Source organism: Numida meleagris, chromosome 20 (assembly GCF_002078875.1).
Source record: "Numida meleagris isolate 19003 breed g44 Domestic line chromosome 20, NumMel1.0, whole genome shotgun sequence".
Classification (NCBI taxonomy): Eukaryota; Metazoa; Chordata; class Aves; order Galliformes; family Numididae; genus Numida; species Numida meleagris.
The window spans coordinates 1,813,841-1,840,888 of record NC_034428.1 but is presented as its reverse complement, the minus strand read 5'-3'; the positions used below and the strand labels follow the sequence as shown (position 1 = coordinate 1,840,888).

At 45.5% G+C, this 27,048-nt stretch overlaps 1 protein-coding gene and 1 long non-coding RNA gene across 5 annotated transcripts in view; both read left to right on the top strand.

The window, feature by feature from the left end:
• On the top strand, positions 2,661-7,880 carry LOC110408661. Of its 2 annotated transcripts, none has more exons than XR_002444483.1 (3): positions 2,661-2,680; positions 3,908-3,979; positions 6,175-7,880. It is a non-coding gene; the product is annotated as an uncharacterized LOC110408661 (long non-coding RNA). The 2 variants fall into 2 exon arrangements; XR_002444482.1 differs by lacking the exon at positions 2,661-2,680 and adding an exon at positions 2,693-2,860.
• SKI (SKI proto-oncogene) overlaps positions 8,050-27,048 on the top strand; it is a 98,451-nt gene continuing 79,452 nt past the window's right edge. The window contains exons 1-2 of one of the 3 annotated variants that reach the window (XM_021417610.1): positions 8,050-9,212; positions 9,315-10,236. In XM_021417610.1, coding sequence (XP_021273285.1) covers positions 9,325-10,236 — 912 coding nt within the window. In that variant the 5' untranslated portion in view covers positions 8,050-9,212; positions 9,315-9,324. Of the gene's footprint in view, positions 10,237-27,048 lie in introns of all 3 variants that reach the window. The other 2 variants (XM_021417609.1, XM_021417611.1) reach the window with 2 other exon arrangements.

The window sequence follows — 27,048 nt, the reverse complement described above, 5'->3', positions numbered from 1 at the left end:
AAAGAAAGGGATTTTTCCATTATTTGTAAAATCATTTTGTTCTCTCCAGGGCCCTGACAGCAGTCTCTGGTGCATAGTTGTTAATTTGCAGCATCTTCCAGAGGACTGCAGCGTTCGCCAGCTTTATCAGCCTGCTGTTCCTTGGATTGGTGTTTATAATGCATGTAGATCAAAACTGCCTTGAAAAAATCAAATCGGGGTCTGAGGTTTGCTATTTGGAATTTCCTCTGTGGCATCTTAGGATACCTACACCCATTTTGGAGAGGAGATGTTGAGTAAGGCTTGAGATGTATTGCCTCTTAGTTACTCCAGTTAGTAAGCCTGCTAGAAATGCAGATGGATGGATGGATATATCATCTTAAAAGGTCTCTGTCGGGTTAGTTAATTACTCTCAAACTTTGTGGTAGTTACTGACATCCAGAAGTGAGGTGACCGGCGTCTTTTTGGATGGCCAGAATAATATAGAACACTATTTCCCCTGAAGAAATAGCTCGCATACCTTATATAATGAATGAGCTCATTTTGCCTGTGTTTGCCAGAAACAATAAAAGTTAGAAAATGTCCCAGTAATTAAAATAAAGTGTTACCCAGATTTATGGTGAGAAATGTGAAATGTCAGGCAATTGAGTGCAGCTCTGCACTCACAAATAAGCTTCACATTCGTTAGAACAGGTTGCATTCATTACTAAGAACAGTGTGGGTCCAGTGCTAGCCCCAGAAGGCAATGAATGGTTTCTCCTGCTCAGGGAAAGAAAGCAGAGGGGAGGGAAGGGTGCCAGCTGGCATGTTAGCTGATGGATTTTAGGTCCTAGTGGTAATGCTGCAGTGTGCACGGCACAGGCATGATCATCGCTTCAGCACGGGCTTTGGATTACACCATGGATAGTAGGAAGAAGAGAGGGCCATTCTCAGGCCTGCCACATGTGGAAAAGAAATCTAGCAGAAATTTTTTGAAAGGGTGGATATGAAAAAGGGAAACCTAAGCAAGGCCAGCCTTTCCTGCTACCCCTCCTCTCACAGTCACTGTTTGTTTTTTTTAATGCAAATACTGTACCTACAGCCCTATGAACGTGAGCTCATTGCTCTCTCAAAGTAATCTTAAACTGTACTTATTTCAGAGACCATTTCTTTCGTCAAATGCCACACAACACACATAGATCCAACCGAGTTCTTGTCAGTAGTATGCAGTAGAGGTAGGGAATATCGAAAGTGTAGGACTGTTGGAAATGGAAGTGAAACTCACTGGAAGTCTACAGCGCCAGCTCATTTGAACAGTTCTCTTGCAAGCCATGCTCCAACACTGCAATTGGCTTTCTGCTCTGTGCAGCTAGAAAGGGGTAGTTTGCTGAGATGTCCTTCTGCTGTGACATGGGCGCTGTGATACTGAGAACTGCTTGCTGCCTTAACATCTCCTTTCGCAGCCCTTTGTACTTCTCTTTTCTGAGATAGCCCATTAAAAAAAATGAAGAAATTTGAAATGAAAATGCTTTATGTAAGAACTAGTCTGTCTGGAACCTAAAGCGTGTCTTCCTGAAAGAGAGAATGGGGCAGTGTTAAATCACAGACACTTGTGCTGGATTCTCTTCTCACATTAATTTAATTTGGGAATAGTTCTAGGAATATCAGTGGAGGTTTGTTAGATAAAAGTAGTTATTAAGTTAAATCAGTTGATTTGAATTCGATAAAAGATTTGGGTTCTGATTAAGAATCTGCGGGATGGCCTTAAGCCAATTGTATATTATCTCTGTTCCTCAGTTCCACATCTGTAAAATGACAGTATGAATGTTTCTTTTTTATTACGTGCTTGTAAGAAAAATCGCATTATGCTAATGAGGTGTGCATACGCTTTAATCACAGGTTCATTCAGAAAGTCCATAAATAAAATAAATATGAGATCAACTCTTGAGAATTTGGGAGAGAGGTGCAGAAATTTCAGATTTTAGGACAGTATGTTCTGAATTACTGAAGTGATGATGCAAGCACTTATGCCCATAGAGTGCCTAGTGCTGTATGTGTTATTTATAGAAGACTCGGGCCTTGAAAATAAATTGCAGGTTCATATGTCAGATCAGCAGATAGAGGATCACTTTTCAACAGACGTTAGATATCATAAATTTCAAGCAGACTATAGGGCTCATTCCCCACTATGGTTTTGGATTTTAAACTGTTGTAAAATATATACCAAAGAGCATGAGAAAATAGACTAAAATCAGAAGCGGTCATGATATCCCTACTTGCAGATAATAAGGTCTCACAAGGTCTTTCTAAGAAAGGTACACTTAAGCATTTAAACATTATTTGCAAAGTATGGATACTGTGATGATGAGAAATTGCCTTAAAGATGGAAGAAATTACAAAAAAAGATACGCAGATGCTTAGAGTCTGTGATAGGCTATTGGGAGGGAATTGTTTGGCCTTAAAGTTGCATGTGGGTTTCAGGTGAGATGGAAATGAAGCGTTATTAATTGTACCATTGTTCAAGTTGGTACATGTAGTTGTAGAACCCAGCTCTGTTACCCTTTTACTCACCACAGCAGCTGCAGCAGATCAAATCAGTATTCCCACAGCTTCTCTGCATGATTGAGTGTACGTAGGATGGCAAGAGAGGGGAGTTAACCTACTTTGTTTTGGTGAAGCTCAAACCTGAGGCTTTGCTAATCAGCAGCTCCTGTAGTGCAAGGTTGGCACGCTCGTTTCCTTTGACACTGACTGTTTTGGGAGAGACTAGGCAAGATGCTCTGCCCAAGTCTTACATTGAACTTTGTCTTAAATGTGTTGATTTTTTTTTCCCCAGAGCAGTGATAGTGACTGTCTGGTGATATCTCCTGTGTAAGAGCTGCGATAGGAGGAAATACTGAGGGTGAATAGTAACAGTTCAATTATTATTATTTTACAGGAATAAGGTTTTGTTTTGGTATTTTTATCTTTTTCTCTGTTGGTTGCTTATGCTTTGGTTGGGTTATTGCTAGGTATGCTGAGAAATGAAAGATTAGATGTTAATATAAATGATAACAAGTCTGTGCTGTTCCGTGAGCTCCTTTGGGAATCCCAAGAGCTCCAGCTTGTGTGTCCTTCTCTGTGTCTGACTTTCCAGTAAATTAATTTTTTTATTGGCAGTAGCGAGCATGGCTTTTTTTAATGACGTGTTTGGCAGCGTCCACTGGGGCACGTAGGTACAGTGTGTGGGTAGAAGGGGCAGCCCTGGGCAGCATACCAGGCAATGTAGAGTGAAAAAATTCTAAAAGGTGGAGAGTTCTTTCATGTGCTTTTAGCAACCCCTTATCTCTCCTGTATTTCCTAGGATATCTGAGGATTTCTTGCCATTTAAATGAGAATTTTAGGTTGAGAGGAAGCCATATTTTAAGCAGGTCACTCAGTCATTAAATATATTAACCACGGATTGTATGCCCATTAGTCAAAGTTCATGAAGAGTTAAGTCAGTTCTTAAGTTCAATAGTCAGACAGCTTTTCTGAATAGCCTGCTGTGTTGTGCTAGCTGCTCTCCTGGCCAGGATTAGGGACTTCTGGAGGAAAAAAAAAAAGTCAGTTGTTGTAACTTGAGCTAGAAAGCTGAATCTTATACTGGATGACTTATTCTCTGGGGATGAGAAATAAGAAAGAATGTGAGATATATATGGATCAGGAGGTTCTATGCTTTGCAAAGACCTAAAAGATACAGAAGAAGATAGGATAGGGAGCCGAGCTGGACCAGAACTGAGAGCTGTGAATGGAGTTAGGAAAATAAGGGAGATGACTGCTGAATCCATGGGATTCTCTGCATGGTGGTGTCAGAAGGTGCTATAAACATGATAAAACATAATCAGTTAGCTGAACTAAGCCCGTAAGATGTAACGTAATTAGCTGTTATCAATGAAAAGAACAGATATTAAACCAATCTGTTTTGCAGAGAGAAGAGAAGCAAGACCCAGGAGAGGAGCAGCGTACTGTGTGCAGGTCACGGATGCTAACAGGGAGAAAGGTAAGATCTTTTTTTTTTCTTTTCTTTGTTCAAAGTGCAAACGTTTCTAACCCTAGGTTACAGACAGAGACAAAACACTTGTCTTCCTCAATGGAATAGCCACCACTTATGCATCTACCTATATCCCACCTCCCCATATACAGTCTCATAATTACCAATTTTATTTTTACTGCTCCTGGACTGGATCTTGCCACTACTTAGAGTACAGTGAAATTTCACAGTAACCTTACGTATGGGGATTGCTAGGTCACAGCTTGAATCAGTGATTGAGTACCAGGTGAGAAGGCATGGCTAACCCAGAGCGCACAGGTGCAAGCAATGAACCCTGGGTCTGCCCCTCCTCACTCTCGTTTAAGGGGCAGCAGCTGAGTGAGCAGGATCTCTATTTGGAGGTCGCCCCTTCTGGAGACTTCCCTGGCCTTCAGAAAGGGTAAGCTACTTATTTTTGTATTGTCTTCTGAACTATATCTTGAGGAATACCTTTACAAACATATTTGTATCTTGGTAGAAAGCAATATCATCACCTTCTCTTGTACTGCACATTATAAATGAGCTATTAGAATGTAAGTCAAACCTGTAACCAGTCTGTATGAAGTGTAATATAGGGAGAAGACTTTGCTATGCAGCATTCCAAGGCTTACTTAGAAAATGGTGGGACCTGATATGTGGTAAAGACCATAGAAGTCCCAGCCACCTCACTGTGCTCTGGCCTGAAAGAGATTGCATAGTTATTTTTTCCATTTCTTAGAAAAAAAGAGAAAGGAAATCTTGTTTTGACATGGATCTGTTGCTGACCTTCTCAGGCAGTGAATTTTTCGCTTGGTTCATCATAAATATCATCAATTTGTGTTTCTTTTTCGTGTGACTTCTTCATGTTTTAAAGTTCTCTTATTTCAGTGCATTTCTAGGAGAAACGTTAACAAAATATGGTCTCTTTTTAAGAAGTTTGAACATTTGCTTTTTGCTAAGAAGGTAAAAAGCTGATGCGCGTTTGTGAAATAATTTTCTGTGAGCTGGATCTGTATGTTGATTTTAAAAAAAAGGATATACTTGATTGAGAAGGACTGCACGATTGTTGGATATGTCTTTGTCAGCAGAGAGTATGAAACCCTATTCTGCAGGTTTGGCGTTCCCCTGTTTCACTGTAAAGGAAATATCAGTGGAAAGACTCCCCTTTTGTGAAGGCTCTCTAGAGGAGAGGAGGAAATATCCTAGCTGCACAGAAGTGGTCTTACTTCGGTAGCTATGTGTCACAGTTAGAAATAAGTGTGTACAGCACAAGCATGAAGAGATTAGATACTTGCTGCTGTAATTAATTTTCCATCTAACATAAGATGCAGTAGAAATTTTGATGTATCACATTTGTACCCGTGCTTTCATTTTTCACTTTTGTTCCTTCTTCACAATTGGCTCTTCCCAAACATTTTGTCAACAGTTGCAATTTGCAACACAGTCCTCTACGGTCCCCGGGTCTTCCTGACTAAGCAGGCATCTAAAATCAGAGGGGGATGAATTTGTTTGGAACATACTTCTCATGTGAGTGTGTTTAAAAAAATATATGTAAACATGCTGTGCTGTACTTTGGAAACATGTAGAGGGTGGGACAAGATACTTGTGAGAGGCACTGAGCTCTGCAAAACGAAGGCAACGTGGAGGTGTGGGGGGAAATGAACTGCCTGTTAAATATGGAAAATGGAGTCTGCTTTTTGTTCTGGGCCTTTGGAATCTGTGGGTGGATTGGAACTGGCAGGCAGGGAGCAAACACCCACCCACCACAGGGCTGTGTGGTTCAGAAGTTTACAAGAGTGTTTGTGTTCCAGGAGCTGTTGGCCTTGAAGCCAATGGAGAGGGGGAGGAGAAGAGGGAGAGAGTGAGAAAAACAGCGTGGTGTTGGGGCCCTTCCTCCGAGATATTTTTCCCTTCTCCTTCCTTCAGCTAGAGGGCTTTGGAACTGAAGCAAGACAAACAGTTACTGGGGGAAAGATGAATAGGATTTTAAGATGCACGACGCTCACAATCCGTCATCGGGGTGGCAGAAAGCGCTGCCACCTTAATCCCTGGTGACAGTGCTCCTTGCTCCCCCTTCTCCTGCCCTGCTGTTGTGTAGTTTGCAAAGTCTGTGGGATATAGGGAAATAGGAGGTTTACTGTTACCACATGAGTTGCAAACTGGTTTCTGTTGCATTGTGAATTTAGGTTCAGAAGCTGCCCCTCTAATCAGTTACCATCTGAGCACTGCAGACACAGAAACTGAGGCACGCAGGAACTGAACAACTTGCCCAAGGCTACAGGAAGTCTGTGGGAGATCTGGGAATAGACCCCAGATGTCCTGAGCTCTATCTTAACCACAAGAGCATCCTTCCTGTCTTTTTGGTAGTCCCCTCTGCTTCAGGAACTCCATTTATGTATTGCACCCATCAACAGCCTGTTGCCTGATCCAGTGATTTACTCGCATAAAAGTGTCATTTGGAAGGAAAAAAAAACCCAGACACCTTCTAAAATGAGCTGCAGCTATTGCTGTCCCTTCTTCCTAAAGAGTAAAGGAGAAGGAGTGCAAACAAACCCAGCATCCACAACTAAGAGCCTTTTCCATTACTAAGCAGACTTTGTGCAAACAATAATTTTACACTTGAAGAGAACTGGGATCTCTATACGTGATGTTTGAGTCTGTCTGCGTGTTTATATTTCAGTGAGCTTAAAACAAAGACTGAAACAGAATTAAATCCACCTAGGGCATGAATCTGGTGCTGTTCGCTGTTCTGAGTACCTGTGATGGCAGTCCACTTGGATGCCACGTCCTGACAGCTCAGGGCTATTGCTGCTTGTCCCTTCTCCTCGTCAGAACTGGCTGAATGATGGGAAGGGCTTTCTTCTCTATAAAGCGTGCCTCCTGGCTTGGAAATGATGGCATGAATGGAATGTCATAGACATGTATATCGCCTTTAATGAGCATCGTTTCTGCGGAACATTACTGAAAACGATTCCTACCTAAAGCCTTTTGATGCTGGTGTTACTTGGTGAAGGATACACCGAGCGCTGCGTTCTGCTGGCACTGTACCCTCCTTAGCATCACCAGTCACCAAGGACTGAGCGCTCTGTATCGTTAGGTTTTATCTTCAGACCTTGGCATTGTGGTAATATCTAAGAATTCCGGTCATGAATCGTAAATCTGTGCGCGATCACTGTGCAAACACCAACCTCGAGCTCTCTAGAGTTGGGATGTGAAGGCACAGCTGATGGCTTGAAGCAGTGTGCGTGGTTCCTCCCCTCTCCATGCTGCCCTGCAGTCCTTGAGGCCTGGCACTAGGGTGCTGAGCTCGGTGCTGGGACGCCTCTTTCCCTTGGAATGGGACTTCAGAGCACAGAAATACCAATAGCGTCTGAGCTCAGTGCGGTCCCTGCCCTGCTGCATTGACCCTGGCTCAACCTCAGCCTGTTTGGTTTGGTGAGGTTTTCTGTTTGCTCTTGTATCTGTTTGGAAAACTGTGGATTTGCTTCACCTTTCTTATTTTACCGGGGTTTATCTTCATTATGCCACGGTGGTAAGACCAACTGCTCAATCTCTGTGTCGCTCAGCGTGGCAAGGTGCTATGAGCGGTGCTTCAAGTAGCTCCTGCAAAGCAAATACTATCTTGTGTGTATGTGGGACTGCTTTCCGGCCTTTTTTTTCCCCGGAGATTCGTTGATAACACAGCTACGCTTTCGGACTTGTGTTTTACATCCGTATTTCAGCGCTGGACGAAACGCTTCAACCGTTTTTCTTGCGCGGGCCGTGGTAGAGAGGACGAGCGGCCGCTCCGCGCTGAGGTCGGGCTGTGGGCGGCCAACCCGCGCGGTGCCGCGGCCTGCCACCAGGGGGCGCCGTTCCCTGCGCGGAGCCGCGGGTTCGGCCCGGCCTCGGCCCTCCGGGCGCCGCCATTTGGCGCAGCGCTGCCCGCCTCGCCCGGAGCTCCGCCGGCGGCCCCTCGGTCGCGACGGGCGGTCCCCGGGCGCCGAGCGCGCCGTCCCCGCGCGGTGGCGGTGGCTCCGCGTGTCCGCTCCACGCCCGGTGCTCGCCGCGTGAATGCGGAGCGCGGCTGGTGCCGGCCTAGGGCCGTGCCGCCAGGGCACCGCTCGGTGCCGGACCCCGCGCGTGTGCTGCTCGCACGTGCGGCATCTCCGCCGCTGCGGCTCCGAGTTCAACTTACTTGCCGCAAGCGGGTTTAGCAGCGGCAGGGCTTAGGTGGTGCTCTCGCTCTTCGCGTGCGCGCGGGGCACGCGCGCTGCTGTTTGTTCCCTGTATTATTATTATTTTTTTTAAACTGTTGTCCAGAAATAAAACGGCGAGAGGAACGAGCCCGCGCCCTCCCGCCCCTCCTTCGCGACGCGCCGCTCTGTGAACCCGGCAGCTCTCCCTCCCCCCGGCGCGGCCGCCCGGGGCCGAGCTGCGCCTGCCCGTGCAGCAGCCGCGCGGGAGGGGGGAGGCGGCCGCTGTTCCTGGAAGAGCCCGGCCTGGGGAGTTGGTCACATTCTTGGCCGGGATTCAATGACTGAGGCAGACACCAACAAACAGAGGGGGGGAGGAGGAGGAGGAGGAGTGAGGGAGGCTGAGCCAGCCTGCATTAGCTCAGCTCTCAGGCACTCTCAGTCTCTGCTGGAAAGAGGAGCTGGGAGGATGTGCGCGCTGTTACCGCGGCTCCCCACGGCACGCTGAGATCGAGAGGAAGAAAGGAAGAAAGGGGAGCGCGGCGCCGGGGAGCCCGCCCGGATCGAGCGAAGGGGACCGCTCGGGGAAGGCAGCCCGCCCGCCCGCAGCCCCGCGCCGCTTTGGAAGTGTCGGAGATTGGGGCCTTTTAATTCTGTTCCGCGTTGCTCCCTTCCCCGCACCGAGCCGCCTTCCTCCTCCCGCTTTTTACTTTCCTCCCCCGCTCCTTCCTCCTGGTGGATATGGACACAAGCGGGATCGCTGCAGAGAAGCAGCAGCCGCCAGCGCGTATTTAACCCGCGGTGCCCGGAGCGCGGCTCGGACCGGCGTTCCGGGGCTGGCAGTGCGCGCTGCCTGCGGCCGCCGGCTCGGATGAGGACCTCGCCTCGGCGTGACTCTGCGCTCCGGCCGGGCGGCGTCGGGGCCGGGCACGGCGAGAGATTGTGACGGAGCCGGGGAACGGAAAGGAGAAGGAGACGCGTTCAGAAAGGATTTATTTCCTCGTCGTCTGTGGATTGCTAAACCCGAGTGGGAAGGGGAAAAAACAAGGGTGGGTTGTTGTTTTGTTTTAAAAAAAGAAAAAAATCCCTTAAGTGGATTTGTACCAGCGTGGAAGATAACTGGGGATTTTTGTTGTTTGTTTTGGGAATAGAAACTAAAAAATGGAGACTGTAAGTAGAAGCAGCTTCCAGCCTCATCCAGGACTGCAGAAGACCTTGGAACAGTTTCATCTGAGCTCTATGAGCTCCCTGGGTGGCCCTGCTGCTTTCTCAGCGCGATGGGCACAGGAGATGTACAAGAAAGACAATGGCAAAGACCCAGCGGAACCTGTACTGCATCTGCCCCCTATCCAGCCCCCCCCGGTGATGCCTGGTCCCTTCTTCATGCCCTCGGACAGGTCCACTGAGAGGTGCGAGACCATCCTGGAAGGGGAAACCATCTCCTGCTTCGTGGTGGGTGGGGAAAAGCGCCTTTGCTTGCCCCAGATCCTGAACTCGGTGCTCAGGGACTTCTCCCTGCAGCAGATCAATTCGGTGTGTGATGAGCTACACATTTACTGCTCCAGATGCACCGCTGACCAGCTGGAGATCCTCAAAGTCATGGGCATCTTGCCCTTCTCTGCCCCCTCCTGCGGGCTGATCACTAAAACTGATGCTGAGAGGCTTTGCAATGCCTTGCTTTATGGTGGCACCTATCCTCCTCACTGCAAGAAGGAATTCTCTAGCACAATTGAGCTGGAGCTTACAGAAAAGAGCTTCAAGGTGTACCACGAGTGCTTTGGGAAGTGTAAGGGACTCCTGGTACCAGAGCTTTACAGTAACCCCAGCGCAGCCTGCATCCAGTGCTTGGACTGCAGGCTCATGTACCCGCCTCACAAATTTGTGGTCCACTCTCACAAATCCCTGGAAAACAGGACTTGCCACTGGGGCTTTGACTCTGCAAACTGGAGGTCCTACATCCTCCTCAGCCAGGATTACACTGGGAAAGAGGAGAAAGCTAGGCTGGGCCAGCTCTTAGATGAAATGAAAGAGAAATTTGACTATAACAACAAATACAAGAGGAAAGCCCCCAGGGTAAGTGATGCCTTAAATTATTATTTTAAGAAGGAGTAGGGGGGAGAGAAAGAGAAAAGGGCTTTTTGATGACGTCCATAGATGTTCTCAATTTGTTACCAACTGTTTTCCTTTTAGAGTCGTTTAGCAATCTAATCGCATTCTTAATTCTCACCACGTGTGCGTTCATGTAGGCGACCAGTGTTTGACATGGCACCTTTTTTTCCTTTTTCCTCTGGCTGCGTTCTGAGCACGGGAGCTGGAGTTTAATTGCACTGTATACATTTGTATATCGTATTCGACACGGAACCTGATCTTTGAAACCCATCGCACTGCCCCACTTGAGCAGGAAGTATGTGATTTGGGGTGCGAAGAGCTTTGCTTGGAGGTCAAGACGGGGAAGAAGCGAGGGAAAAATAACTCTGATTGCTCCAGACACGAATGCATACAATTTTCTTCTCAACTGCATGCCTCCAGGGGTGGAGGCAGGGGCTGAGCTGTTTAAACGCTCGAGCTGGAATAAAACGTGGCTGCTGAGAAAAATCCTGACAGTGATGCAGGTTACTGATGTTCAGTTAAGTGCGGAACGGGAGCGGAGATGTCTGTGCTTTTAGGGGATCCCAATGGAGTCTGACTCTCCGCAGCAGACAGGCTTTTGTATATCGGATTATGTCTACGTTCAGTAAATGGATCTGAAGGGCCAGCTGCAGCAGCTCGTTACGGTGTGCCCTGCTGTCCTGAGGCCAGACAGCCCAGCGTCTTTTTCAGGTGTCCTGTGTTTTTCTTTCAGCCTGAGCTGCCTGCAGGCCCCACGATTCCCGGTGTGTGGGCGAGAGGCGGAGCGGTGCCACGGGCCCCAGGGCCCTGGGTGGGCAACGGTGGGGGCCGGCGGCTTCTGCCCCTTCTCAGCCCCCTGGAGGGAGGTGAAAGCGAACCAGAGAAGTCTGCCCTGCAGATCTGGGGGCGGATTCTGCCTCCTCCATCAGAGATCTTGGAAGTTTTCTTTGGTTTTGCATGTCTGGAGTGGAAGGGCAGTAACACAAACCTCGAAAAGAAAAGGAACTTTTAAAGCCCTCTGAGAACTAATTCTTAGTTAACTTCCCAAATGTCTGTTTAAACGTGCAGATACGCACTCGGGCTAAATATGGCTTTTATTAAAAAAAGCAAACCGGGGAGGTTTTCGGCCCCCCCGCACGCACCGCGGGCAGTCCAGCTGGCCCGAGGGGCCTGCTCGATCCATTTGGTTGGGCTCCGCGTTTCTGCATCTAGGATTCTCGCTCCGAGTCCGGTTTCTCTCCTGGTCTTCCGCTTAGCCCCCATTTCGGTCCCTGTCCTCACCCCCCCCCCCCCCCCTTCTTCCAGCTGGAGTGTCAGAGCCGCTGTGACAAAGCGGGGCTGTAATGAGCCCCATTATCTCCGTGGCTGGAGGTGGATGTGTTTTTAATGGCTTGTCTATTCTCCGTCAGTCATGTGCTAAGGGGATGCTGGGGTAGATGCGCATGAATGTCTGCGAGAGGAGAGAAGGGCTCCGGCAGCGGAGACGTTTTTCAGCTTGCGCGGTGAATTTTCTTGGGCGTGCTCTGGGAAACTAAATAAAAGAATCCCCACTTTCTTCCTTCTGGAAGGGTATTGTGCGCCCGGTGTGGTCGTTCCCACAGTTTGATAGAAGTGAACGCTTTTAGAGGTCTGCGTTCCTTCTCCTCAGGGCTCTTACGGCACTCAGTTCTGTGGTGTGATTTATCCGGTGCCCCAGGTGAGTACGCAGGTGGAGAGCAAGACAAGGTTGCAGAGTTTTGGCACCGCCTTACTCTTGGTGACCCCTTAGTTCAGAACATGGCAAGCACTCTTCTCCCACCCTCCAAAATCTGCTCGCAGCACTTCTTGGAGCATGACTTCAGGGTACCTCGTACTACCTAACAGTGGACGCCGAAAATTAGACAAGAAAATCAGAACTGTATGTTTCTGAAACGATTCTGCGTAAGTTTGTCGTAATGAAATGTCAAAAGTCTCCTGCGTGGGTTCGCTTGGGAGGTGGGAAGGAGTTGGGGGAGGAATGGCACGGTGCGTGTGCACTCAGATGACAGGATAGCGCACATCCTGTGCAGGACGCCTTGGAGTTTCCAGGCTTTCGAGTTGTCTTCTCAGCTCCTATTCATGTGGTGCAGTCTTGAGGAGGCCCTGACATCACTGGTGGAGTTTTGAACGCTTATCCTTCCTTTTTCTGTAGTTTTTTTTTCCGTAGGGCTTAGCCAGCGGATATCATATGCTAAGGTCATTTGTGTTGTAGCAGTGTGTGCGGGTAATTACGGTGAGATTTAATCTGGCTCTAAGGTTGGTAGACTGTGGCCAGGGGCAAGTAACACTGGAGTAAAGTTTAGAAGCCTAGTAAGGAAAGGAAAGGATGATCCCGTGTCTGCATGTTATTGTTAATCACCGTCAGTCTGTGTGGGTTTTGTGTGTCTGCTGGGCTCTGTGTCTGTCTGTCTCTGTGGATGAAAGGGTGAAGCATATGTGTCTTTGTGGTGGTCTTCCTTTTTGATGTAGATCTCTGTGTTGCTTTGTTCTGCTTTATACAGAGGTGTCTGTGTGTTGTATGCCATAATCTGCTGTGTCAGATGCTGTCTTCTGTGTGCGAGAGGGATTTTAAAATATTTTTCCTGATTAATTTATTTGTGTACGTGTGTACCCAGTGTAGTGCCTTCCCCGGGCTCTGTGGGTGCGATGCAGCTTGGGATGCAGCTGCCTGCTGCTGAGGCTGGCTAAGAAGCAGTGAGTTTTTAGACCCATTTTGTGTCTCCGTGAGGTTTGTGTGATGAGGTATGTAGGCTTTCGCTAGCACGGCTCTGCCTTTTAAGGGGCTGACTTCTAAATGCAGGAGCTGGGCTGGCATGAGCCCCCACTGCAGATTTGGCATACTGGCAGAACTGCCTTTTTTGCTTTTTTTCCTTTTATTTTTTATTTTTTTCCCTGTTGGGTGGTTTTAAAGCATTGCTACAAGGCATAGCTTTGCCTAGATACTTACTTCCCACCATGTATTTGCATCGAGCATCCATTGTGCATATCTATCCATCTATTTATCTGTACTGAGAAATAGATACATAGATACATCGTCTCTCAGCATGGTTGGTTGAACCAGATGAGCTTTTTCTGGTCTTGCTACTTGCAGAAGCAGCTTTAATCTACATCTGTAGCTCAATGAAGTCAGCAAAGGGTCCTAACCAAAACTGGGATGAGTTGTGACAAGAGCCCCAGCAGAGAGGAGCCATCCATAGGTGGCTCAGCCACTTTCCTTACCCTCTTTTAGAAATCAGATTGTTACATCCTCCTTGTTAATCCTTGGATAAATGATTTACCTCCCATAAGCTCCTTCACCTTCCTGCCACTTCATAAAGCTCTTTCTGTTCTGGAGCCATATTATAACCTCTCAGTTTTCCTTTGTTTGTATCCTTCGCTGGGTTTTCCACTTTCTCGTGTGCTGATGCAGTTTTTTTCAGCTGTGACCTCTGCCTGGTCTTTCAGAATCCTCAGGTACCCGCACTGCTTTTACTTTCATGAGTGTTCCCTTTCCCTGCCTGCCACACGCTTCGTCTGCCTTTACTGCCATGGAGCACAATTGTAACATTCTGGGCTATTTTGAGAGATTCAAAATGTGAGTAATCTGACAGGGTTGCAAAACAGGGTCCTGGAAATGTATCTCCAGTGCACTTTACTTGAGCTCAGCAGCTGGTGCATGTTGTGTTCGCTTGCTGGTATAGATAGGGCCTTGGTATATCTATCAGATTCTCTTTCCACTTTAGTGTGATACATCACTGCTTTTTAACATCAGCATGTCTCCTGTGATTGAATTAGTTCAAAAAGCAGGCCTGAAGGCTCTTTGGTTGCTATTTCCAGTAAAGGAGGGTGGGTTTGGCTCTGTCTCTTTTGAACTTTTTTTTTTAATATTGAACTGAGCACCATTTGACAGTGCTTTCATATTTCCTACCTGTGTGCCAGACATCTGTATTTTTAGCAAAACTGTGTATGATCAGACACTCAGAGAATACGAGAGCTTCCCTTGCACATGTGTGAACACACCCACACATGCTAGCACCGCCGTGTTCCCACGGTTCATGTCCCAGCAGCACTTCTATGAAGTAGCTGGAAGCTAGAAGCAACATTCTGATACTGACACACAACCAAGCACGTAAGGCCTCCCACTTCATTTCACAATGCCTCCCAGCCCAGCGCTGCCACAACATGCAGCTTTCTCAGCTGGAGAAAGGTTTAGCCAGGTCAAGTATGCAGCTGAATCAAAGAACAGAAATTGCTGGAAGTAAAACAGTGGGGGACTGAGTGAGTTCCAGGGGAGCTGTGGCCTTTTAGGTGCTGCGTGGTGGTTGCTGCACTGCGTTTTGAGCCCACTTGCAATGTTGCAGTAGTAGATCTTGAATGCATATCTTTCTGTATTGCCAAGTCCTGCCTCCTGGCTGTAGTAAGCTTCCTGATTTGTTAATGGTATGCATCCCATGGTGTGTAGAGCAGAGGGATTCTGGTGGTTTTTTTGCAGGTGGATTTATTCTGTTCAAACTGCCTTGATAAACACTCTTGAAAAATGTTGCCTGAGAACTGCGGGTCCAAGTGTTTTTCCATGGAGCAGAAGAAGGCGTTTGTTCACTTGCCTGATGTTTAAGAATTATATTAAGAATTATCCAGTAACAATTTTGAAGAGCCTGAAACAAAAATGTTGAAGCCTCCAAGGAGTGGTTTAAATTTAAAGTCTTTTTACAACTTAGAAATAGGACTTGGAAAAGGATGCTGGTCCTAAGTAAAGTCCTGCTTAGCTGAGGAGGTGTCACTGTTCGAGCACACATCAGCATTTTTCTTCCAAGAGTACAAACACTTTTACAGGTGTTGTAGATTGAGCAGGTACGTGCATGTGTGTGAGACAAAGAATATGCTGCAAATAACAGTCTAATGATGTTGAGTCAACTGTGGCTCTCTGTTGCCCTGAAATAGTTCACAATTTCCTGCATTCAGCCCTGTTGAATTAGGGAGGGAATTATACAAAATCTCTTCTTTAGAAAATCGCTGCCTAAAATATTAGAACATCTGCTGCTCCCTTCATTGCCTGGGCTGTCTCGCTTGCTTCTCCATGTCTGTAGTTTTGGGCTGGGGTGGATGTTCTGCCCAAAACAGTAGCGTGCTTTGAAGATGCATGTAAAAACAATGTGTTTTTTTGGATGTGCTAAGAGCCTGTAACACCTGGTGTGTCTGCCAGAAGATGAACACGGATATCACTGGCTGGAGCTGGCTGACCGATGAGGGTGTGTGTTTATTTGCTGAGATGAGTGTTGACACCAGTGTTGTAAAAGCATCTGGAGGCGTCTGTGCGAGGCTGCTCAGAGCATGTCTAGACAACGCAGCGGTTAAAATCCTGGCAGCCACTGGTACCTTATCTACACCTCACTTAGCAGCACCGCTGGGACTGGGAGCTTGGGGGCTGCATCTGGGTGCTTGAGCCTGAGCAGGGTTTGGGGAAGGTCCATCATCCATTCTGCCTGAAAGTTCATGTCAGTTCTGTCTGTTAGCCAGCACGTTTTGCTGAAGTTAAGGGGTTCCTGTGGTACCAACTGCAGCAAGGAGAGGGCTGGCTCTGGGGACAGCTGATGGTTGGAATTCACACTGCTGGCCCGGCCAGCCCAGCTGCTTTGCCATCATACAGTGAATTGTGTCTCAATGCGAAGTACTTAGACCCAGAAAGCTTGATTAAATTTAAAAAAAAAAAAAAAAAAAGCCAACTGAACTCCACAGTCATTTTTATTTAGAGGGAATTCTCATGGAAGAGTCAAGCTACATCCAACAGGAGGTTTTTGGAAGGAAGGCACAGACAAAGTAACTCAATCCGAGTTGTAGAAAATCTATCAATAGAATATTATCAATTACTCAGCTAATCTATTTTATCTGAGTGGCCATAGAGCACTTAAATCAAATTGATTTTCGCATAAAGGAAGCATTACTTTAAAATGTAGTAATATAACACGCTTTTCTTTTAAATTTGTCAATTATAATATATGTGTTAATAATAAATAGGCACCGCATTTTTATTTTTAATGCTGTTCTGCTCAATTTCTAAAACAGTCAGTATTTGTCATTCTGGGAAGAGGGAAACAAGCTGATGAAATGTTTTTTCTTTGGAAAATAATTATGAAGGAGGATTGGTCTGAATGGACGTACCCCATTCTCTTACTCCCTTATATACACCTCGTCTAATGTTTTTCACATTTCATTGTCTTCATTGCCACTGTAGAAGTTCAGTCTCGTGTTGTTCTGGGCTGGTTCTGCAGTTCTCACTACAGCAATCAGCAGCTCAGTAATTGGAACCAGTTCACCCACAAACCGCAGAGAGCTGTCTATGGATCAGACTCCTTCCTGTGCCTTGCCTGGCAGTGCAGGCAGTCATGGAGTTAAGCAACAGATTCTGAACCAGGGTACACTGGTATTAACACGAAGTAGATTTGGTGAGTTTGTGGTGAGACCCAGCATTCATGGGCCGTGCTGGAGCTGATGGTGAACCTGTAGCTTTCTGCTGCTGTGTTGTTTTGGTGCTGCTCTGATCCTGGCAGACCGTACTGACCGGGGCAGTCGTTCCTGAGCTGGGAACTGGTTCCTGGCTTCCAGCTGAAAAGGTTTTGTCTGCTGCTCGCTCTGTGCAAGGCCATGCTTTCAAGTTGTAGTGGGTATCTATCAGGGTGGGCTTTTTTTGTTCCTGTATTTAGGATTTGTCAGTCTTTATTTTTTATTATTTTAGTTTATTTTTTCTACTGCCCAGGAGATCTCTAAAGCTGGAATGAGGGTCAGCTTTATTTTCCTCCATGCAAATTCAAGGACTATAAACTTGGCCTCAAAATTGCATCAGGTGTGGGTGCAGTTCTTTGAACGTGCCCCAATTTGCCCATATTGGGCAAACGTGCTGGCTGACACACTGGCCCCTGTACACTCAGCTAATGTTGTTGCTTTGACCTTTGCTTGGGTGAGGTAGCAAAAACAGATAGAAATTCAAGTCCTGATCCTGCCAGCAAAGCCAGTGGGAATTCCCGTGTGTGGGTCTTTTATCGTTGGCTCCACCTGAGGTTTGCTTGCTGTCACTTGTATTTGGGTTGCTCTGAGCACTGGGTGCATATTAAAACAACCTGTTACGCTGCACAGTGGGATTTTCACTGGCATGAGACACGTTCTGCTATCCTTATTTGTGTTAAGTGGTCTTCTGGCTGTTGAAATAGTTGTGCTTACAGTCAGGGGAAGCGTGCATGTGGGCAGAGATTCTGTGCATATGTAGAAACTGCAGCATCATCCTGTATACTGGAGATAAACAGCAGAGGAGCTAATCGATAACCTGGTTTCTGGCTTCGTTGCTTATTGATTGATGTGCAGTTACCTTTGCACACGCTTTGTAGAAAATGTGACTTATTTTTTTAATTGCAACTGTTTCTGCTTTGGCGTGGGGATCGTTTGAATTGGAAGCACAAGAATTGCTTGGGTTTTAATGATTAAAAGCCAGCAGCGACATGAAAATAAGATAGAGACTAGTGCTTCTCTTAGTTTTCCTAGGGAAGATTCAGAGGACACGTACCCCTGTGCTTTGTTCTTCATCCTCCATTCAGTCAGTGGCATCATTTTATAGAATAAGGTCATTGACTTGGATTGCTTGTTGGTTTCTCAACCCTTTTCACCAGCCAGTTTGTGTAATGTCTGTCTGAAATGTTGAGTAAGGGCATTGAAATAGCAGACAGGATATCAAGTGTTAGGAAGTCTGGGTTAAGTATAACAGACAGTTCTGGCTGGTGAAAGGGGAGCAGCTCCTTGAGCTCGGTTACAGCTCAGTCTCTGTGGAAACAGCAGGCTCTGGGCTTTGCGGAGCTCTTCCAGCCTTCCCCCTGCTCCCTCTACATGCGTATAATTAATTGTGTGGGTGCACCTCTTTTCTAGAGATGTCTTCTTTGTTTCTTAGCGGCACAGAATTGTCTGTAATAATGACTCTTTCGAAGGATTACATAAGTTTAAGATGATTTCTCCACTGGGAGAATTATGCAAGTTTAAACTGAAATGTATTTAGAGAGCTTTTATGTATGTGTTTTCTGACTCACAATGCAGAGGGTGATTTATTTGCATCCTTAATTGGACAACATCTGTTAGGGTTGCAAGAAAAACGTTTCCTATCTTTCCAGTGCCATAACCTGCATTTTTTTTTTTTTTGGAGCCCCCTCCACTTACTGCAAGGTCTGTGCGGGTCTGACTCTCACCCCCAGGTGCAGGCACACAAGTTGGGCGCTTCTGGGGAGGGATCTGTGGAGTTTTGATGCATGTTTCAAAAAGAAAAAAAAGTTACATGTGCCAATGGTACTGTTAAAATCAGAAACAGTAACACCTGTTTTCTATCTTTACTTCTCTGCTTTTATAAGAAGATGATGCCTTTATTACCATCGAGCAGACAAGACAGTGAAGCTTCCCAATTCTGTTAGTGAAGACAAGGATCTAAAATGTTTCTGTAATGCTGCTCCTAGTGATCTCTGACCATTTAGTAAAAACTTCTCTGCTGGTTTTCAGCACAGTTAAACTGTATTGTAACACTTCATATGGGAGAAGAAAGCGACTGCACTCACGTGCGTGTGTTGAACATGAGGAAGGCAGCGTAACCTCTTGGCTAAACGTGAGCTTCTGTGCGAGGCCGTCTGTGGGGCTGGCTCCTGCAGCCCCAAATCTGGCACTGACCCCTGCACTCAGCCCTCATGGGTTTCAATGGGGGAGCTGCACAGATCTGAAGAGCTGCCCACGCAGATCAGTTTGCAGGCATGGGATCGGGACGCTCCTTGCTGTTATTATGTAATACTGGAGTGCTGGGTGTCTTGGACCACGTGCATAATGCTTGTAGATGCTTTTTCAGGATCTAACAAACAAAATAATTCTGTTGAGCAGTAAAATCTATAGGTTACGTGGGGATCCTGCTGCTTACTAAAAAAGAGATTGCAGTAGCACCAATTACAAGCAGTGAATTACATCAAATAATTAAAAAAAAAAAACCCTCTAAATATTAACTTTGGCTAGGCCTAATATTTTATTTGACTAGTATCTTTAAACGCCAAAAAAGAAAAACCATCTGTGTTATTCCAGAGGTTTACATATTTATAGCTGTAGAGTATATGTTGTAGCCTTTATGCAGAGTAACAGGACAGAAAATCAGAAAATAGGCAATGTTAAGGCGACAAGGTGTGGTCTGGTTCCTGTAACCTTCACTGATGTTACAGATCTCCAGTTTATGCTTCTGTTGTGAAGAAAGTCTGAATTTCTAAAATCCTGTCACTCCACAGCTGATAAACTGACTGGAGTTGGAAGGTAATGGGGTTTCATGGAAGTTTTTAAATTAATTAATTGAATGGTTCACCATTCTTAACCCTCCACTTGCAGTGTCAGTTAATTCAGTGGGAGTGAATTCTCACCCATGCTGCTATGATTTAGAAACGTTCTTTGGAGATCAGTGCGCACAGAGCGGTGTGAGCGCTGCTGTGAGCCGTAAATCAGCCTGCAGCATTGGGTCCGGTACTGTTCCTGTAAGAAGAATGCTTTGCAGTGGTTCCTTGCCCTAATGCATGCAGAGGTTTAGTGGGGCTTGGCTTTTTGCCTTTCCTTTTTGCCACAACAGCGTAATTTTTTTTTTTTGGCAGAAGTGGTGAAGGCCAATGAATAGAAGCCTGAAGGTGCAAGTGGGGAAATGTGCAGACTGTGTTCAGCAGTGGGCAGTGGGGTGAGAAGGGTAATGTGGTGTGCTCCTACACTGCTCCAAAAACTTGGTGCTTTCAGCACAGCAAATTCAAAGTTCCTTTTCCAAAACTTTTATTTCGAGAATCATATTTACGTGAAAATCTGTTTTGTAATAGATTTATCGATCCTTCTTTATCCTGATGATTCTAGAACGAAGCTCATGTGTGTAATCTTAAGAAATCTGGAGGAAGAAAAGAAAATCACTGGAATGCAATGAAAAAATAGTGATTTGAGGGGACAGGAGGGTAGAAGCAATGGTAGTGGTGTAACTGCTGTTTGCTTGCATTTACCACATGCCTGGCATCCTTCCTTACAGCGTTGTTTAACTTACCCATGTCTTTTAGGTAAATGTGGTCTTTTTGCAGTTTGTTTTTTACAATTAACCTAGCCATGATGAGACTTGAATGAATATCATCTGCACACCTGTTTAATATTAAAGATCAGGCATTCAGTGCTTTGTGGCTTTAGCTTGAAATTCAAGTTGCTTTGAGTCATCCCTTTCGTCTTTTGTTTGGGTGGAAAAAAGGAGTGGCAGTAAACGGCCTGCAGCTAAGAAATGAAAGAGTTGAATTAGGTTTTAGAAATGTTAGTCTTGGCATTTGGGACATTTGCATTTGTACAGATTGTCACGCTTCTCTTTATTTTATTTTGAGTATAGCAGTTCAGTGCTCGGGATGAAAAATGTTACATATCTTTTTCCCAGTATTGTGACACATGAATACAACACGGGAGGAGTGGGCAAGAGCCGGAGTGCGAGCTGTGCTCTCCCATGTTGAGCAGATTGCTGCTGGACCAGCCTGGTCATTGCCCCACCTGTGTTCCCAGGCTGCGGTGCAGCTGAGGCATTTTTCTGACAGTAACTTCTAATTCTGTGAACAAGAGGATAATCCACATGTTAATTATAATGAATCAATAATAAACCAAAATCGCAAATAAATTCATTTCGGTGTAGTTTGTAAAGCTTCCTCAGGTCACATGTAGCTGTAGGAGAAGCTGTGTTAGTGCTGTCTGGAGGGGACAGCATGCACGGACAGGAATATCTGAACCCTGGTGCCATCACTGAGCAGCGTGCAAGCAGCTGCTGCGTGTGTTCCATCCCGGAGTGGTGTCACTGCAGATGTATCTGCAGGCGCGTGGATGACGTTCAACTTTTGCCATTGTATAGAAGATAATATTTTAAGTGACTCTGTGGTCTAGACCTTGAGGGTCTTTAATCAGCTTGTTTTGCGTGGTGTGCAGTGAGAGTAATGCACGTGACATGGGTATAGCAGTGCTGCCATGTACACCACGCCAGGAACTGATGCAAGTAAATGAAAGAAACAGGAGCTTCTTCAGAAGAGACCCCGAGCGTAATGATGAGCAGCACAGCCTGCTGCCTTGCCTCTGTTTGGGGAAGGCCATTTAGGCACCGTGTTGACTCCAGTGGAGCCAGTGGGCTCGGTGCAGTTTCATCAGCCTGGAGTGGCAGCCGCTGGTCAGAGCACCTGCACGTGGCTGGAGTTCTTGCCCTGCTCATAACGCGAGGGTCAGATTGCGTGGAGATTTTTCATGTGAAAATCTGCATCTGCTGCCGGGCGTTCAGTAGAACTTCTTCTTAGAACACTCTTTCCGCATTTAAATCCTACTTTTACAAATTTACAAGGAAACTTAAAATTGAAGTTTCTAGGAATTTATCCAAGTTGCCCCTATTAACTGGACTAATTTATCGGTGCAGTTTTCTCTTGTTACAACTTGATTTGATTTCAGTCGATTCACGCGAATCAAACTTCATTTCTTTCTTTGTTTCCGAGAGGGATGCTCATTCATGTTCTCCTTACAGAGCAGCTGGATCTCATCACGACAGATGTGAAAACCCTTACATTTATGGTGCTGTATTTTTTGTGTGAGAGTTTTTTATTTCTTGAATTAAGCTCTTGTCCTTATTAGCCCCCCTTGAAACTTGTTGCTTGATGTGCAGATGGTTCAGATGTCACAAAGCGAGCACTAGGTCTCAGGGAAATTGGGAGACATGTGGATCCATTTTGAACGAATGTCTTTAAAATCAAATGCCTATTTTTTAATTTTCTTTTTAAAAATAACCAAGTTTAGTTTGCATTGTAATTGCAAAGTAAGAACTGGGTTGCTCCAAATTGCCTCTCCAGAGTCGACTTCAGTAACCACGTAGAAGATTGCCTGAGCTGGCTTTCTGTAGTTTCGGTTCTGGTGGGGCAGCTTTTTCTTTTGGCATTTCCCAGGCTGGTTTTCTTCTCTGCGGGCTGTGTTGTGGTAGGACCAGAACTGAATTGCTACCCTGGAAAGCTCTGAAATAACCGGCGTGGCAGAGCCGTGTGCTCAAGTGGCGCTTTGCAGCAGCGAATTCATAGCGAGCGGCCCAGTTGTGCTTCCTGCTGTTCGGGACACATGTGTCACTTCGGTGGGGTGGAGGGGTTGGGGTTTTTGTTTGTTTTTGTGTCCGTCCCCCCCCCCAGCTCCTTCTGTAGGCTTTCTGCCCTAGTGCATCTTGGGATTTCCCTTTTGCTGAATGAGCTGCTTGTTCAAGAGGGAGGAAGTGAGGTCCCTTCTGGATTAGGAGGGGATGGGGGAGGAGGGCGGGGAGATGTCCTGTTTCATATGCAAAGCGTGCTGAACTGGGGAAAAAAACAAGAAGAAACACGTGAAAATCTATGTAACAAAACCATCCATGTCACAGACTGGCAGAGCAGTTGCTGGCTCTGGGGAGAAACCTTTTAAAAATGAGATAGAGACAGAACTTTTTTTAATACCAGCTGAAGTGAATAAATAAATATCTCGTTATGGGAGGTACCTGTGAATGGAGCATGCAGTGAACTGATGTGATACCAGCCTCCACAGCAGTCATGAGTTTGCAGACATGTTTGTTATGATGTACCCTTTTCTAAGGTTGGAACTGAGGAATGGCCACGATTCTTTGGTTGTTCACATCAGTGTCAGCTGTGTGTGATTTGATTTCAGTTACATTTCTCCTACTCAGCCTAATAAATGTTTAGCGAAAGAAAAAAGTGAAGTAGGTGTTCCAACTTTAACATAATGTTGCTTCAGTTGGGAGCAGTAAAGTGTGCAACAAATGGTGAGTCCAGGGTTGAAGCTGTTTCTTTTTTTCTTTGCATTGATTTTTCCTCAGTGAGGATCGGATGGGAAAGTGCAGTGATGCAAAAAGTATGGAAGGCAGCGATGTTTCTTGGACATCCTTGGAGCAGGGCTTTTGGCAGACTACTTCCATCCTCTGTGCTTCTGGTCATTTGTTAGCAATGCAGATGGCAGATGTTTGCATGTTTGCCTTGACTCTAGTTGATGTTGCAGTAATGAATATTACTGTTAAAACAGCAACTGCTTGGAATTAGTGGTCATTTTCTGATGGTTTTTTTTTTAAATAAGTTGAAAATCTCAGTTGAAAATTTCTATTCCTTTCTGAAATTGACTTTGCTTTTTCTTATTGCTCGTGGTTTATTTCTTAGCTGTCTTCTGTACGAGGAAGGGCTTGTGTAATGCCGAGCCATTCCTCACTGAATGATATGCAAATCTAGTCAATTAAGCAGGGGGGATTTAATTAGCAGTTTAAGTTCATGTGTGAAGTGTCTTGCTTTAATTACTTAACAGTTTTGTTGCAAATTTGCTAATTTTTTTTTCCCTCAGAACTATCGAAACTGTGATATTTTTTGTAACGTTTTCAAATAGTGAGTATTGCCCAGCGTGTTTGACCTTTGTCCTGCTGTGTATGTGTGTCCCTTTATTTGTAAAGATCTTTTCAAAGCTGTGCAGAGAAAGCAAAGCTATGTTTATTGTTTCAGAACAATACTTTAGGAAAAAAAATTAAGGATTTTTGTGCTTAAAATTTGGAGTGGAAGGCTGTCTGTTTTTCCTGCACTTCTAGCTAGGTGATACTAGTGTCCTGGTATCTGCCTAACTGCCCAGGATGGTTGCAGTGCATTATATTAAATAGTTTCTTTTGTCCAGACAGAATTTGAAACAAGTGGCTTTTCTGCACCGCTGCAGAACATCAGCACGTTGCTGTGTCAGCGTGGCTGCAGTGATGGAAGTAACCTGGCGTTAATACAAGAAGTAGGTTCGTGACAGTGCAGAACTAGGCCTGGTTTTTGTATCCCATCTTTTATTTGAGAAGTCTGAGCATGTGAGACGGACAGCACTTACTTAGGTGATGCTCCAAAGGCCATCCCTGCCTTTCTGAACCATGTATCAGGGTGGCGTTGTCTTGTGGCCTTGTCTGGCTTCTTGAAACACTGAGGTGATGGGACTGAGAGGAGACATGAGAAGAAGTAAGATTGATTTCCACGACTTCCTCCCTTAATAACCCCAAATCCCATGTTAATGCATCTCGGACAGACATGAGTATGTGATTGCACTTTCCTGTGGCTCAGCACAGCAGATGGCCCAGCTGAGGTTCCTGGTGCATTGCAAATTTTAGTATAACTGGATACAGATCTGCTGTTTGGATACCTGTTTTCAAATAGCATTTATCCCAGTGATAGCAGGTACATCAAAGATAGATCTGAATTGCAAAGCAAAGTTTATCATCTGTTGTCATTCGGGCATGTTACCTGTGGAGAACCTTCCAGCTGCCATGCATTTAGCCTGTAGATATTTCTCTTTTACTTGCTCCCCACCTCCTCTCCCTAGATTGTCATATACCAGGATGCCACTATAAATGCACATGAACAAATAGGAGTGGTAACTCATGACAGGTCTGTAGGATATTTAGCCACGAAGCACCATGCCGTAATGCAGCGTTTGGTTTGGAAGATGCTGGCTTGGTACAGAGAGCTTCCCCTGAGCTCCCAGCTGCATTATTTTAGATGTTACAGCTGCATTATTTTACGTGTTGCACTTCACATAAAAGTTCAGAGAAAAACTTAGAGAAACACCTGTCTTGTCTGTCTTTAAAAGCATCTCTAGGCAACGGTCAGGTGATAAGCAAAGAAAGTTAAGAGGCTAATGTTATTATATGCAGATCTGCCATTATTAAGCAGCCCCGAAGCTTGTTTCTTGGAGTAGCTGTAGCGTGCGGACAGCAATCCCATGGTGCACTGAAGGACCCTGTGCCCGTTATGGTCAACCACCACTTGTGTCTGTTGTTTGGAAAAGTCACAACGGGAGTATGCAGGAGGTCAAGGAAGGAGCGGGCTGGGTGGCAAGGTTTGCTAAACGAGCAAATTCTCAGGAATGCATCTGGTGCTGGGAGGCTCCAGCAGTCATTTCTTAGGGTGATAGGTAGCATGGCTTCTGTGGCAGGAGTGTTTTTATTGCAGCTGGACTCTGTTGCTGTAGGACTGAACTGTCGTGAACTCTGGTACACTGAAAAGCCTTTCTGTGGTGGACTGAAAGTGTCCATCTGTTTTGGTGTAGAAGAGCAGTACGCTGACTGCAATTCCTTTTACTGCTCGTTGGCTGCAGTTGTGGCTCAGTACGTGTGTGTATGTACATGCACAGACGAGAGGCTAGGAAGGAACAAGAACAGCATTTGCACTTACAGTCCATTGCACCATGAGTTTACAGGTACTCCCCAGTCACCGTTTTAAAGTATTTCTTTAGTATCTAGCTCAAGCTTTGTGACCGTCTGTCAACACATGTAGAAATCTTGCTCATTTATCTTCCACAACAATCATTAGTTTCACTGTAGGGGTGATGGCTGAGTAGTGGCAACTTTAGTTTAAAGCTTTTAGTCTGGAAAATGGGGTTTTTACCAACCAAGGCTTTTTGAGAGATGTGGGTAAGAAACTGCTGCTTTAGTTCCAGTGACTACTTCTCGCATCTCCACATCTTGAATAGATCTTAAATAATTTAACACATGCACAGGTACTGCCTGTAGTAGCGGCGTTGTTAAAATCACTTCAGTCAGCAGCCATCCAGCCTGGGCCAAAGGCTGCGGTGTTTGATTGAAGGACCTGTTTAGAGACTCATGTAGTACTGTGTGTTAAGAAATTCACCCCATTAATAATTCTTTTTATAAAAACAGGAGAAGCATTTCTAAACCAGGGCTCCATGTTTCATGCATCTGCTTTTTATGAAATGCTTTTGTGAAACAAAGCCAAGTTAGAAATACAGAAAAAAATTACACTTCTGACATGTAGGATTTCAGTCTTTGCCGTGCCTTCCCCCTCACCAGTATCAATGGGAATCTCAGCACTGGCACACAAAGTGCTGCTTCCTTTCCTCAGGGAGCCCCGCTACATTTTATGCAATCCTGTTGTGGTCCTGCTTCCTGATGGCGATGTTAGCAGGCCAAGGAAGCAAAAGTTAACAGCGTACCTGAAATCTACCGGTGCGTTTGGTTTCCAAGCAGAAGTGGAGATGTTGTGATTTAGAAACTTCTTTGTACTTGTGAAAATAATCCACCTTCTAAATATGTAAAAATAAACAGCACCCAACTTTTAGGGGGGATATATCAATTCCTGATTTCTTTCTGTGCTTTTCCAAGATAGATTCTGGAGACATTTCCTTCAAATTTATGATTATTATTAATCTTATTAAGAACCCGTGTTACCGCTATTCTATTTTTAATAGAATATCTTTCCTGTTTGGCCAGGGCAACCCTTTTGTTGAACCTCCTTTTGGACTGTGTTCCCATGTGCTGTGAAGGCGCTGACACATGACCTCGTTACACATAGAAAATCCTAAATGTCCTGCCCCTTGCCAAACCTATCACAAAGCTACCCATCACCCCCTTTTCAGGATCCCAGATGGTAAATAGCAGCAGGAGGTGAAAGGGGAGCTTTGTCTCCATTCTGAGTCCTGTTTTAAGTATTCCGTGTCTGTCTGTTTCCCTCTGCTTTTCCCACTCTGCCCATAAATTAGCAAGCCAGCTTTTCTGACAAGGGAAGACAAAATGTCCATAAGCTGCAGTAACATCACCTACTCAAGATAACGTTTTTGAACGTTCTTCGTTTTCGTTCTATCTGGTTGTGATCTCTTCATTTGGGTAGAGCTTCTGTCTGGCCTGCTTGCTAGAGTATTTAAGGAAATGCTGCTTTTATGAGTATCGGGTTTATAGCTTCTGTCCCAGCT